Source organism: Leucopleurus acutus (genome assembly GCF_964270905.1).
Source record: "Leucopleurus acutus genome assembly, chromosome: 3".
NCBI classification, from domain to species: domain Eukaryota; kingdom Metazoa; phylum Chordata; class Mammalia; order Artiodactyla; family Delphinidae; genus Leucopleurus; species Leucopleurus acutus.
This window is the reverse complement of record NC_139145.1, coordinates 6,349,831-6,363,077: the sequence shown is the minus strand read 5'-3', so window position 1 is coordinate 6,363,077 and position 13,247 is coordinate 6,349,831. Positions and strand designations below refer to the sequence as shown.

At 52.3% G+C, this 13,247-nt stretch overlaps 2 protein-coding genes across 9 annotated transcripts in view; both read right to left on the bottom strand.

Moving 5' to 3' along the window:
* Positions 1–13,247, bottom strand: part of HNRNPM (heterogeneous nuclear ribonucleoprotein M) — a 175,560-nt gene that overhangs the window by 75,245 nt on the left and 87,068 nt on the right. The window lies entirely within an intron of this gene.
* ANGPTL4 (angiopoietin like 4) lies at positions 7,621–12,836 on the bottom strand. Its single transcript, XM_082837091.1, has 7 exons — positions 12,351–12,836; positions 12,065–12,175; positions 11,821–11,938; positions 9,407–9,520; positions 8,984–9,079; positions 8,614–8,895; positions 7,621–7,892 (listed from the first exon to the last, which is right to left on the bottom strand). Exons 1-7 carry the CDS (start codon positions 12,684–12,686, stop codon positions 7,711–7,713), a joined length of 1,239 nt encoding a protein of 412 aa, XP_082693217.1. The 5' UTR covers positions 12,687–12,836; the 3' UTR covers positions 7,621–7,710.

The following is a 13,247-nucleotide window of genomic DNA, read 5'->3' as shown; positions in this document are numbered from 1 at the left end:
TAAATTAAAATTTTTTTGGCCACGCCGCATGGCATGTGGGATTTTAGCTCCCCAGCGAGGGACTGAACCTGGGCCCTCAGCAATGAAAGAGCTGCATCCTAACCACTGGACCCCAGGCAATTCCTATTTATGTATTTTTAAATTGAAGTATAGGGACTTCCCTGGTGGTGCAGTGGTTAAGACTCTACTCTCCCAATGCAGGGGGCCCAAGTTTGATCCCTGGTCAGGGAACTAGATCCCACATGCATGTCACAACCAAGAGTTTGTGTGCCACAACTGAGGAGCCTGCATGCTGCAACTAAGGAGCCCACATGCCACGACTAAGGAGCCTGCCTGCCTGCTGCAACTAAGACCCGGCATAACCAAATAAATAAATAAATAAATATATATATATATTTTTTAATTGGGGGTGCTTCCCTGGTGGCACAGTGGTTAAGAATCCATCTGCCAATGCAGGGGACGCGGGTTCGAGCCCTGGTCTGGGAAGATCCCACATGCTGCGGAGCAACTAAGCCCGTGCGCCACAACTACTGAGCCTGCGTGTCACAGCTACTGAAGCCCGCACACCGAGATCCTGTGCTGTGCAACAAGAGAAGCCACACAATGAGCAGCCCGTGCAGCACAACGAAGAGTAGCCCCCGCTCACTGCAACTAAAGAAAGCCCGTGCGCAACAACGAAGACCCAACACAGCCAAAAATAAATAAATAAATAAATAATTTTTTTTAAAAATTGAAGTATAGTTGATTTACAATGTGTTAGTTTCAGGTGTACAGCAAAGTGATTCAGTGGCATATATATTCTTTTTCAGATTCTTTTCCATTATAGGTTATTACAAGATATTAAATATAGTTCCCTGTGCTATACAGTGGGCCCTTGTGGGCTATCTATTTTATTTATTTATATACTTTTAAAATTATTTATTTATTTATTTGACTACACCGGGTCTTAGTTGCGGTGTGCAGGATCTTCTTTGAGGCATGCGGGCTTTTAGTTGCGGCGTGCGGGATCTGGTTTCCTGACCAGGGATCGAACCTGGGCCCCCTGCATTGGGAGCGCAGAGTCTTAACCACTGGACCACCAGGGAAGTCCCTGGTTATCTATTTTATATATAGTAGTGTGTATATGTTAATACCAAACTCCTAATTTATCCCCCCCACCCCCGAGAGTCTTTTAAAACATAAGTCAGGCCAGGCAATGCTCTATGGGCTGGAGATGCAGAGTTGAAGGAGACCAAGTCCCAGCCCTTGGGGAGCTGACAGTCTAGTGGAACAGGCAGACAAGAAGCAAGTAAACAACAGCACGCACAAGAAATTTCAGAGTGCAGTGAGCCCAGGAATAAACTGGGCTATGTGACAGCGGATCTACTTAGTTAGGGAGGCCGGGAAGGCATCCCGGAGGAGGTGGCATTTACACTGAGTCCGAGGGAGGGGGAGGAGGTGGTGGGAGCAGCATTTTAGACAGACAAAACAAAGAAGTGAGAGAGAGCCCAATGGCTCTGAACAGCCAGGAGGCCACAGTGGCTGGAGAGTCGAGTCCAAGGGCCCAGAGATGAGCTTAGGGGAAAAGTTGAGGCAGTCTGGAAGCCAGTCCAGGGAGGACCCTAGTGGCCTTTGCACACTCCTGGTCTGTTGGCTTGAAGCCCAGCACATTCCCACCCAAACCCCCTCCCCACCCCACCCACATTCACCACCCAAGCTTCTTGCCTCTTGCTGCAGCCAGGTGGGGCAATGCACTGGTTCTCCAGACAGGAGCCGTGCTTCCTTCCAAGGCAGCCAGGCTTTTGCTCTCAAACAGTGCTCTCCTCCTGCGGTGCCACACCCCTCCCCCATCTTTGTAGAATTTTTATCCTTTGAAAACTGACTCATGGGGGAGGGATGGATCGGGAGTTTGGGATTAGTAGATGCAAACTATCATACATAGAATGGATAAACAAGAAGGTCGGGGCTTCCCTGGTGGTCCAGTGGTTAAGACTTCGCCTTCCAATGCAGTGGGTGTGGGTTCCATCCCTGGTCAGGGAGCTAAGATCCCACATGCCTTGGGGCCAAAAAAACAAAACATAAAACAAGTAATATTGTAACAAATTCAATAAAGGCCTTAAAAAAAAAACAACAAAAAAACAAGAAGGTTCTACTATATAGCACAGGGAACTATATTCAATATCCTGTGATAAACCATAATGGAAAGAATATGAAAAAGAATTTATATATATGTATATATATAAATTATACATATATATGTATAACTGAATCACTGTGCTGTACAGTAGAAATTAACACATTGTAGGGAATTCCCTGGCGGTCTAGTGGTTAGAACTTCGTGTTTTCATTGCCAAGGGCCTGGGTCCAATCGCTGGTCGGGTAACTAGGATCCCACAAGCCATATGGCCAAAAAAAACAAAACAAAAAGCCCCACAACATTGTAAATCAACTATACTTCAATAAAATAAATGTTTTTTTTTTAAAAAGTAAACCTTCTTAATAAACATTTTAAATAAGAAGGAAAAAAAAAAAAACTGACTCAAAAGTGACCTCCACCATGAAGGCATTTCTCCTGTCTGGGTCATGTTGTTCCCGCGCCCATCCAGCATGGCTCACAGTAATGATAGTGTTAGTAATGATGGCTCACGTTTATGTTGTGTGCTCACTATGAGTCAGACACTACTCAGACTGCTTTTCATGTAATGCTACATGAAATCCTCACAGTACCTGGAGAACAGGAAGGGGTGAAGGGGTGGTGCGGATGGGAGGGTGGGGTACCAGACCATCCCTATTTTCCGGATGCAGGAGCTGAGGCCACAGAGCTTGAGTGTCCTGTCCTGGCCCCTCCCCAGGAGAGTGATATGGTTAAGAGCCCCAGCTCTGAAGTTGGCTGGGTCAGGATTCACTTCCTGGCTCTTGTTTGGTTCCCAGCCATGGTGGTTACTCTTTCTGTCATTCCCACTGATGGAGGGGCAGGAAATGCTGTGTTGGAGGAGGAGGTGATAGCAGAAGAAGCAGCAGCATTGGAGCAATCAGCCCTGTTTGGCCGAACCTGAGAATAAAGAGCACATAACTGGGAGGGCTCTGCCCCCACCTCAACAGACCGGACTCCCCACCAGTTCAGCCACAGTGGTCTCAAGGGAGACTCTCCAAGCCTGCCCGATACAGGACACCCCCAAACAAGGATCCTGGAGAGGGTCTGGCCTCCAAGTGTTGAGGAGATCGTCACCCATGCTCAGCCAGGGCCCCAGGGAAGCTAGTGTGTCCCCAACACAGAGGCTCTCCTCTAGTGAAAGAGGCCCCCACTACCTTCCCAAGGAACCCCTAGGAATATTGGAAAAATAGGTTCTCTATTAAAACAGCAGCTGGGGCTCAGGGCACAGGCAAATACTGTTTCTCCCAAACGTGCCCTATGATAATGCGCCATATGATAGGGGTGATAATCGTAAGCAGTGCATTAAATAACATTGAACCACATACTGTGAAAGTCCTACCTTTTTTCAATTCCTTTTTTCAATTTTTTTAAAATTATTTATTTATTTTTGGCTGCATTGGGTCTTTGTTGCTGTGCGCAGGCTTTCTCTAGTTGCGGCGAGAGGGGGCTACTCTTCGTTGCGGTGTGCAGGCTTCTCATTGCGGTGGCTTCTCTTGTTGTGGAGCACAGGCTCTAGGCGCGCGGGCTTCAGCAGCTGTGGCACACGGGCTCAGTAGTTGTGGCTCGCGGGCTCTAGAGTGTGGGTTCAGTAGATGTGGCGCAGGGACTTAGTTGCTGTGTGGCATGTGGGATCTTCCCCGACCAGGGCTCGAACCCGTGTCTCCTGCATTGCCAGGCGGATTCTTAACCACTGTGCCACCAGGGAAGCCCTCAATTCCTTTTTTTTAATGAATTAAATTTTTTATTGAAGTATAGTTGATTTACAATTTTGTGTTAGTTCCAGGTGTACAGCAAAGTAATTCAGTTATACACGCACACACACACACATATATATTCTTTTTCAGATTCTTTTCCTTTATAGTTTATTACAAAATATTGAGTAGAGTTCCCTGTGCTACACAGTACGTCCTTGTAGTTTATCTATTTTATATATACTTGTATGTATATGCAAATCCCAAACTCCTAATTTATCCCTCTCCCTTTTTTTTCAATTCTTGAAGACCTTTATTACCCATCAAGGAGAGAGGCTCACTCTCTCTTGCTCATATCTCTTCAACAATTATCTAATCCTCATCTCCCTTTTTGAGCTCAGACGAAGGATGAGAGCCTTTAGAAGGCAACAGGATCTCATTAGGATTTTCTTCCCTACATACATTTCATTGTGAAATTTTTTAAACATTTAGAAAAATGGAAAGAATTGTACAGAGAATACCCAGACCCAGATCGCACTATTAACATTTTGCTTTATTGCATATCCATTTCTCTAGCCACCCGTCATCTAATTTTTTGATGCATTTCAAAGGAAGTTGAAGATTTAGGGGATCTAATGGACAGCATGGTGATTACAAGTAACACTGTATTGTGTACCTGAAAGCTGCTAAGAGAGTAGATCTTCAATGTTCTTACCACCAAAAAGGAAAAGGTAATTGTGTGATGTGATGGAGGCGTTGGCTAATGCTAGGGTGCTTCTCATTTCACAGTATATGTGTATCAAGTCAACATGTCGTACACCTTAAACTTACACAATGTTTTATGTTTTTTTTTAATTAATTTATTTTTGGCTGCATTGGGTCTTTGTTGCTGCACGCGGGCGTTCTCTAGTTGCGGTGAGCAGGGGCTACTCTTCGTTGCAGTGTGCAGGCTTCTCACTGCAGTGGCTTCTCTTGTTGTGGAGCACGGGCTCTAGGTGCATGGGCTTCAGTAGCTGTGGCTCGTGGGCTCTAGAACACAGGCTCAGTACGGGCTTAGTTGCTCCACGGCATGTGGGATCTTCCCGGACCAATGATCCAACCCGTGTCCCCTGCATTGGCAGACGGATTCTTAACCACTGCATCATCAGAGAAGTCCTATTGTGTGTTAATTACATCTCAATAAAGCTGGAAAAAATTTAAAAAAACAAAATTGAAGACATCAGTTCACTGCACCTCTAAAACATTTCAGCATGCATACCATTAACTAGAGTTCCATGTCTTTTTATGATTGTTGTAGCTGTTTTTTTTAAGGTGAAATTTACATACAATGAAATGCACAAATCTTAAGTGTATACTCACCAAGGCAAAGGTGAACACGGGAGTAACCCACCTCTACTGAGGTTCAGAACATCACTGTCACTTGGGAAAGTTCCCTTATATCCCTTCCGAGTCAATCCCTATCCCACCTCCCACCCTTCCAGAGGCAACCACTATTCGTTTATTGTGGGGGTTTTTTTTCACCATAGATCAGTTTTCTAGCTGGATTTTTTTTTTTTTGGCCTGGCGGCGGGGCTTGTGGGATCTTAGTTGCCCCATCAGAGATTGAACCCACACTGACAGCAGTGAAAGCCATGGAGTCCTAACCACTGGACGGCCAGGGAATTCCCTCTAGCTGGAATTTGAAAGCATTTGCATTGTTTTGTTTTCACCGAGTTTAGTTTTACTAACCTATTTATGGCAGGGTTTTCCACACACTGTAAGATATATGACTACATTTTTAGAAACTGGGTCAGTAAGTCCCTATATGCCTGGGGGTGAGCTGCTTTACATCTGTCATCTGGCTTAATTATTAACAACACCCCCCCTTTCACTCTCAACAGTGTCTCCAGTTTGGACCATCAATTATAGGTCACCTTCTCTGTAATGGGAGGGGCTTTGAAGGCAAGCTTGGTGCAGGCAGGGATCTTTCTGTTCACTAGAGTATCCCAAGCACTTAGGACAAGGCCTGACCTGTAGTAGGTGCTCAAGAGATATTAGCTGAATTTTAGATACATATATATATATATATTTTTAATATCTATTTATTTTTGGCTGCGTCAGGTCTTAGTTGCGTCATGTGGAACCTTTCGTTGCAGCCAGCAGGCTTCTCTGTAGTTGTGTCACGCAGGCTCCAGAGTGCACGGGCTCAGTAGTTGCAGCACACAGGCTCTCTAGTTGTGGCGCTCGGGCTTAGTTGCCCCGTGGCATGTGCAATCTTAGCTCCCTGACCAGGGATGGAACCTGCGTTCCCTGCATTGGAAGGCGGATTCTTAACCACTGGACCACCAGGGAAGTCCCAAGATACATATATTTTAAAGCCAATTTAAAGGAAAACTTCTGCAGACATGGCCAAAAATGGGAAGAATTTACCCAAAACACTGCATTAATGTCACACAGTAGAGCTGGGTTGTCCAAGATGGTGGCCATTGGCCACTGTGGCTACTAAGCCCTTAAATACGGCCAGTCCAAACTGAGATGCGCCATAAGTGTGAAATCCATGCTGAATTTGGAAGACTCAGTACAAAAAGCCATGTCAAATATCTCATCAATAACTTTTTTTTTATCAATAACTTTTATATTGACCACATGTTGAAACAGTAATATTTTGGAAATATTGGGTTCCATGAAGTATATTCCTAAATTTTTTTTTTACTTTCTTGTAAAACTTTTTTTTCTTTTTTTTTTCTTTTTTAAAAATGTGGCTATAGGGCTTCCCTGGTGGCGCAGTGGTGGAGGGTCTCCCTGCCAATGCAGGGGACACGGGTTCGAGCCCTGGTCTGGGAAGATCCCACATGCCGCGGAGCAACTAGGCCCATGAGCCACAACTACTGAGCCTGCGCGTCTGGAGCCTGTGCTCCGTAACAAGGGAGGCCGCAACAGTGAGAGGCCCACGCACTGCAATGAAGACCGGCCCCCGCTCGCCGCAACTAGAGAAAGCCCTCGCACAGAAACGAAGACCCAACACAGCCAAAAATAAATAAATATTTTTAAAAATGTGGCTACAAAAAAAATTAAACACACAACTCACATCATATTTCTATCAGATGGCAGAACACTAAAAAGTTAATAGTGATTCATATGCCTAAGTATGGTCAGGAAGAGCTTCTTATTTTCTCTATTACCTGCTTCCAGAAGGACTGAATGAGGGTTTTATTTTGTAACTTTGTAAGTAAAAAACGAGATACACATCATGAAATCATAAGTGAAGGAAATTGAAATCAGCTGTCGGAGGTGGTAGGGCTAACCAGCATTGCCCTCAAGAGCCCCGGAAGCATTCACCCTCCACCCTGGGAACATGTTTATGTGGACTTTGAAAACTGTCCACTTTTTAAAACAAAAACAAAGGATGAAAAGGAACGAAATGTTCTGAGGTTGCTTTTATTCCAAGAATTCCGTGGGCTCAGCCCAGATGCCGTCGGCGCGGGCTCGCCTATAGCACCCACACGCTACAGCACCACAAGGGCGCCCGGGGTCTATGGGAGTCCTGGTCCCCCAGCCAGTCAACGTGACTGAATCCGCCATCAAGGGCCGGCCTGGCTGCCCCCGAGTGGTCCCTCTGTGTCCCATACTCCTCGGGCGGGCGAGGAGTGGGCTTCAATGCCCCCATGTCCCACGCTTTCGGGGTCTGTGCCCTGCAGCCCTGCAGCTCTGTTCTTCTCAGAGGGCATTTCCTGCAGCCCCCCCACTCATCGCGGGGGCATCTCCAGTCGTGGACATCTTCTCTGTCCATGAGGTTTCAGGTGGCCCCTGCTCGGAGCCCCTGCCCAGGCAGGGAATGGCCACATGCTGGGCCAGAATCAGAGTCCCTGTCCTCCAGGAGCCTGGGACCAGGCCCCAGCGAGGAGGCTAGGAGGCTGCTTCGGCCGCTGTGGGCTGGATCAGCATGGTGGTGGCCTGCAGCGGGTAGTAGCGGCCCCGCCAGGTCTTCCAGAAGATGCCCTTCTTAAGCTGCTGCCGCTGCCGCGGGATGGAATGGAAATACTGGCCATTAAGATTGGAGTGGCCGCAGGTACCGAACCACCAGCCACCTGCCGGGGTCAGAAAAAAGGGGACTTGGTTAGGCCCATGGGTCCTTGGGCCTCCACTGGGCCCGGGATGGAGACGAGACTGGGTGTTGGATGTCACACACTTTAGATGAGATGTCTTTGGCAGTGGTTGTCAAACTGTGTTCTGAGGAACCCCAGGTTGTGACAAAGGCACCTCAGGGGCTCTGGGTACCCCCCTTCCCGGTAACTGCAGCTTTTATGTCTGTGACCCTGGCGAGTGACTTCTCCGCACCTGGCACATGGCAAACATTTATCAAAGCCTCTCTATGACTGTCATGCATCTCACTAGTTGATATTAGATTGAACCATATGAAATTAACCACTATTCCATCCTTCTTTGACCCACCAAAAGGCAGTTTCATATATTTCACTTCACAGGGCCCGGGCTCTGCCTCCGACTTCATTAGAACAAGATGGGGTCTGTCTCGATGGCTTTGCCACACACCAGCCACCATCCCACAAATGTCATCTCATCATATGTTCATGATAATCCTATGGTGTGGACGGTATGGTTATACCCATTTTGAAGACGGAGTAAGTGAGTGTTAAGTCAGTCGCCCAAGGGTATGCTGCACGTAAGGAGAAAAGTGGGGAGGGAATAGATGGAGTTGAAGGCAGGGGACGGATGCAGAAAGGTAGGGAGGGGAGGTCCCAGCTGTGTGGCAAAGGGCAAGACAAGGAGGGACAGAGCTTGCTTGCTCACCAGAGAGGCTCTTTGCACAGTTCTTGTCTCCGCGGAGGTCGTGGTCTTGGTCCCAAGTGGAGAAAGGCAGGGAGAGGCCGCTGGGTGAGAAGGCAGTGGTACCCAGTTTGCTGGCCACGGGCGCCGTGAGCTGCAGGCTGTAGGCTGTGTCTTCGCCACCCAGGTGGACAGGGAACTGCAATGACTCGGCATTGCCCTCCCAGTCCTGCAGCTGCACAGCCAGGCGGCTGCCACGCTCCCCCATGATGCGGTGCACCTTCTCCAGGCCCAGCCAGAACTCACCTACAGTGGGAAAGGCCCATCTGTGAGAACGACCCACCTCCGTGCCCCCCTCCTCCCCCTGTGCCTCTGGTCTGCAGGAAACACCCACCTTGGGGGTCTCCGAAGCCATCCTTGTAGGCGTCCCAGGGCTGGTTAAAGTCGACTGAGCCATCCTGGCGCCTCTGAATTACAGTCCAGCCTCCATCTGCCCAGAAAGGTGCAAAGTCACCAGGAGGATTTTTTTTACAAGAGACCCTGACTCCCCCATCTGGCTCCCAAACCCCAAACCACCTCTAAACCAAGGGAGAGCAATGTTCCTCTCATCCATCCCAGCAGGACTGGAGGAAGATGGTTAAAGGAGGAAGATGGGCTGGTCAGCAGGCGGAGGGCTCTGCCTGGATCTTTGTCCCAAGGATCCAGCAGGGAAGGAGAAACCGGGGAGCAAGGGAGGGAGGGGGGGTGAGCTGCATTTGACAGAAAGACAACCGGGCCCATGATATTTGGGGTACCTGGGGGGCCAGAGCAGCCCTACCTGAGGTCATCTTGCAGTTAACCAGGAATGAGGAGGACCCCCGGGGCTGGATCTGGAACAATCCACTTTGCCTCTCTCCCTCTTCAAACAGCTCTTGGCAGTCCCTGGGCAGTCCTGCAGGGCAGACAAGGGTGGGGGGATTGAAGCAGAGAGCAGTCCTGGGGGTTCCAGGAAACAGGCATGTCTGGGGGCTGGGCAGCGGGTGACAGGGACGGGAGGGGGCAATCTAGAGCTCATGACACACCCCCCACTTGCCTAAAGTCTTCCACAGCACCCCATGCCTTTCCTCGACACAGTCTACAAGGCACCCCAGGACTGGTTGCTATACCCATCCTCCCTCTCCTGCACTGCACGCCCACCCTCTGGCCACATAGCCTTCCTGGTACCACACCCCCCTCCTACCACAGGGACTTTGCACGTGCTACTGTTCTGAGACCCACTTCCCTCATGCCTCTCCTTGCCTCATATTAAAGGTCCCAGCTTCTGAAAGGGATCATGTCCCTGACCATCCCACCCAGACCAGGTTAGGGGCACTGAGGACTTCCTACTCCCCAACACTGGGGTCATCTGATGGTCTCTCTCCAACTCCCCACACTGAAGGAGGTCCATGAGGCTAGGGACAATGAATGGCTCTTTGCCCACCATCTGGCACCGGTGCCCAGGCTGATCCCAGCCCACAGCAGGTGTTTACTAAAGATGCCATGAAGGAATGACTGAAGGAGCTGGACCAGAGTGGGGACGGGGCAAGAACTGCGATAAACAGGAGGGGGCTCTGCTTTGTCCAGTGGCGGGAGGGGAATCAGGCCTGCATGGGGCTTGGGGACACCACAGAGGCCCTGCCTGGGGTCCCAGGTATCAGAGAGGGAGGGGGAAGGATTGAGGAGTGAAGGAGGGAGGAGGGAGGAAAAAACGGAAGGATGGCCAGGGCACATCGGCAGACCGGGGAAGTCCCCGCCCCCAGCCCGTCCCCTGCCCAGCCCAGCCCAGGCCCAGCCCAGGCCCAGCCCAGCCCCAGGCCAGCCCAGCCCAGGCCAGCCCAGGCCCAGCCCAGCCCCAGCCCAGCCCCAGCCCAGCCCGGAAAGTAGGGGAAAGGTCGCAGGGGGAGGGGAAGGCTCAGGTCGCGGGGTGAATGTGTCCACACTGTGGGAGAGGGGGTGGGCCCGGATGACTGGAGGCATTTTCTGGTCCCTGAAGCAGCTCCCCTTTCCCCTACTTTCCTCTCTTCCAATCACAACAGGCAGCCCGCCAAACCACCAATGTGGCTTCCATTAACACCAGCTGTTTGTCTCCGCAGCTCTGAACTTTCCCATACTTGGCAGGGGCGAGCCTGGAGTCCCCAAACCTACACATGACCCCCCCCCTCCCCATCACATTCCCCAGCCTGGATCTATGCCTGCGGGCCCCACCCAGAAGCCACTCATACCAGGGCTACGGTTTGGGAGGGTGTAATGGACCCTTCCTGGTTGGGGAGGGAAAGTGGTGGGACGGGGAGGTGCCAGAGCCCTCAAGACTAGAGGGCGTGAAGCCAGCAACCAGCCCGAGGGTGTGAAGAGGGAGATCTGAACTTTCACCCAGTTGGCTACAGACTGCTGCAGATGCCAAGGTGGGTGATGGGGTAGGAGGACCACAAGGAAGCCAGCCAGCTCTGGAGCAGTAGGACAGAGACACCGGGAGCTGGGAATCTGTGTCAGATACCTACAGACATGTTAGGAGATCTGGGGTGCATGGGGCATACACAATAAAGGAACCAGAACTTGGGGGGGGGGGTGGGAAGGGCTGATCAGGGACTTCCGGGCCAATAGAAGGCTGTGGGACGGAAGAGTTGTGTGAGTCAGGAGGCCTGGATTTGTAAGAGATGCAAGAGTGGTGCGTCTGGCCAAGGAGATGGGGGTTCCCTGCCCTAGCCTCCCCTCCTAGATCCACACTCTAAAAGCCCATGGTGGGTGGGTGGTGGCCAAACATCAGAACCTCCCCTCCCAGGCCGCCATTCTCTCTTCACCCAACGAGGGCTCCAGCCTCCAGCCTCCCTAGCTGGCACCCTTTCGTCCCCCATCCTGTCCCTCCTAGAAGGTTCCAACCTCCAGGAAGGTGGCCCTGAGCTGTACCACCCCTTTTCCCACACCCCTGCAGCTCAAGTCCCCCTTGGACCCTGCTTCCCAGCCGCCTGCTGCTCCAGTTAGTGGCCCGTGGGAAATCCCAGTGGCTTGCTGGGAAGAAGGGTGGGGTGGCTCCGTGGGGCAGGGAGAGGACTGAGGAGGGGGTGTCCCAGTCACCCCTTCACCAGAGGCCCGTCAGCCCACAGGGATGCAGGGCCGGGGCCTCTCTCCTTCTCAGTAAGGTGGACCTGACAAGGGTGGGGGGCAAGAATAGTGGGGGGGTGGTTTCCGGATAACAGCAAAGGTCTGGACACTCACTGTGCAAGCGGCTGATATTTTGAGCTGGGCCAGCAAGTTGGGCCATCTTGGGTAGCCTCTTCCTCCTGGCACGCTTGGCCACCCCGTGGCCCAGGTGCATGGGGGCCAAGTGGCCCATCTGGGACAGGACAGGAGGAGGGGGTCAGGTCTGGCTGGCTCAGGCTGCTCGACCTGCTTAGCTCCACGTCCAGAGCCATAGGTCCAACTTCAACCTCCCTCCCCACCTGGGGCAAGCATCGGGCACCTGGCTCTGCAGATTCTGGATTCTCAGGTGCTGCTTCTCCAGGTGCCGCTGCTGCTGGGCCACCTTCTGGAAGAGTTGCTGGATCCTGCTGTTCTGAGCCTTGAGCTGAGTCTGGGGAGAGTATAAAACCCTGGTGAGGATCTGGCTTTCCGCCGCCAACTTCTCCATTCATCCCCGGTCCTACTCCCAACTCTCCATCCTTTGAGGCCCGGGCAGGAGAGCCCAGGGAGTCCGGGATGCGCCCCCTCCCGTCCACACCCTTCCAGGGCAGTAGGAGCGTACGTACCTGAAAGCTGCGGAGGGTCTCCGGGACTGCATTGCCGCCGGGAGGGACCAGATTCTCCGGGGCGAACGGAGGTGCGGCTGACCCCTCAGGATCCTTGCAGGCGGCCCCGCACGAGCCCAGACGCCGCTCCAGCTCGCCCAGCTGCCCACGGGTGCGCTCCACGTGTTCGCGTAGCCCGTTGCCGAGCTGCAGGAGCCCGTGCGCCAGCACATTCACTTCGTCCCAGGAGGCGAAGCGCGGCTTCTCGGGAGGCTCCGGGCGGCCCTGCGCGCTCAGCAGCCCGGCGGTGGCAGCGCACAGCACCAGGGCTGCTCCGGCTGTTGGCGCACAGCGCATCCTTCCGGGTGGTGTGGACGCCGGGACGCGGGGATCGGAGAGGCAGGGGTGAGGGGGCGCAAGGGGGACTCGGAGGTCGAGATGAGAGGAGTGGAGACGCGGGGGCCCTGGTGGAGACTCACTTGGGTGCAGACGCCAGAGAGCAAAGACTCGAATCACAGCTTGGCTTGTGCCCGCTACGCCCTCTATTATAAGCACAGTGCGGGAGTAGAAGGCGGAGCCTGGGAGGCGGGGCGCGTGGAGTGCCGGGGACGGGGCGTGGGGCCGGGGGTGGGGTTCAGTTGCTGGAGGCCGGGTAGTTTTGGGGGTGAGGGGTGCCCTGGGAGGTGCAAAACTCTGGCTCCTCCCACCAGGCCCGGACGTGCGTGGTCAGCCGTGCCTTCTCTGCTGACCGTGGGAGACGTGAGTTCCTCTCCCCGCGGTCCATTTCCAAGCGCCGGAATTTCGAGCCCCACCCCCCAGCCCCCGCCGCGCCCAGTGGGGAAAAGGCGCTGGTGTCAGCGGGGACGGGGCGTGCGGGCTGCATTCCTGACCCCCTCCCCAAGTCAAAAGCTGGAGAAG

Coding starts and splice junctions, on each gene's coding strand:
- ANGPTL4 (XM_082837091.1), bottom strand. CDS start 12,686: ATGCGCTGTGCGCCAACAGCCGGAGCAGCCCTGGTGCTGTGCGCTGCC. Junction 12,176..12,350: donor AGACCCTCCGCAGCTTTCAG/GTACGTACGCTC, acceptor TACTCTCCCCAG/ACTCAGCTCAAGGCTCAGAA. Junction 7,893..8,613: donor CTGTGCAAAGAGCCTCTCTG/GTGAGCAAGCAA, acceptor TGACCCCGGCAG/GTGGCTGGTGGTTCGGTACC.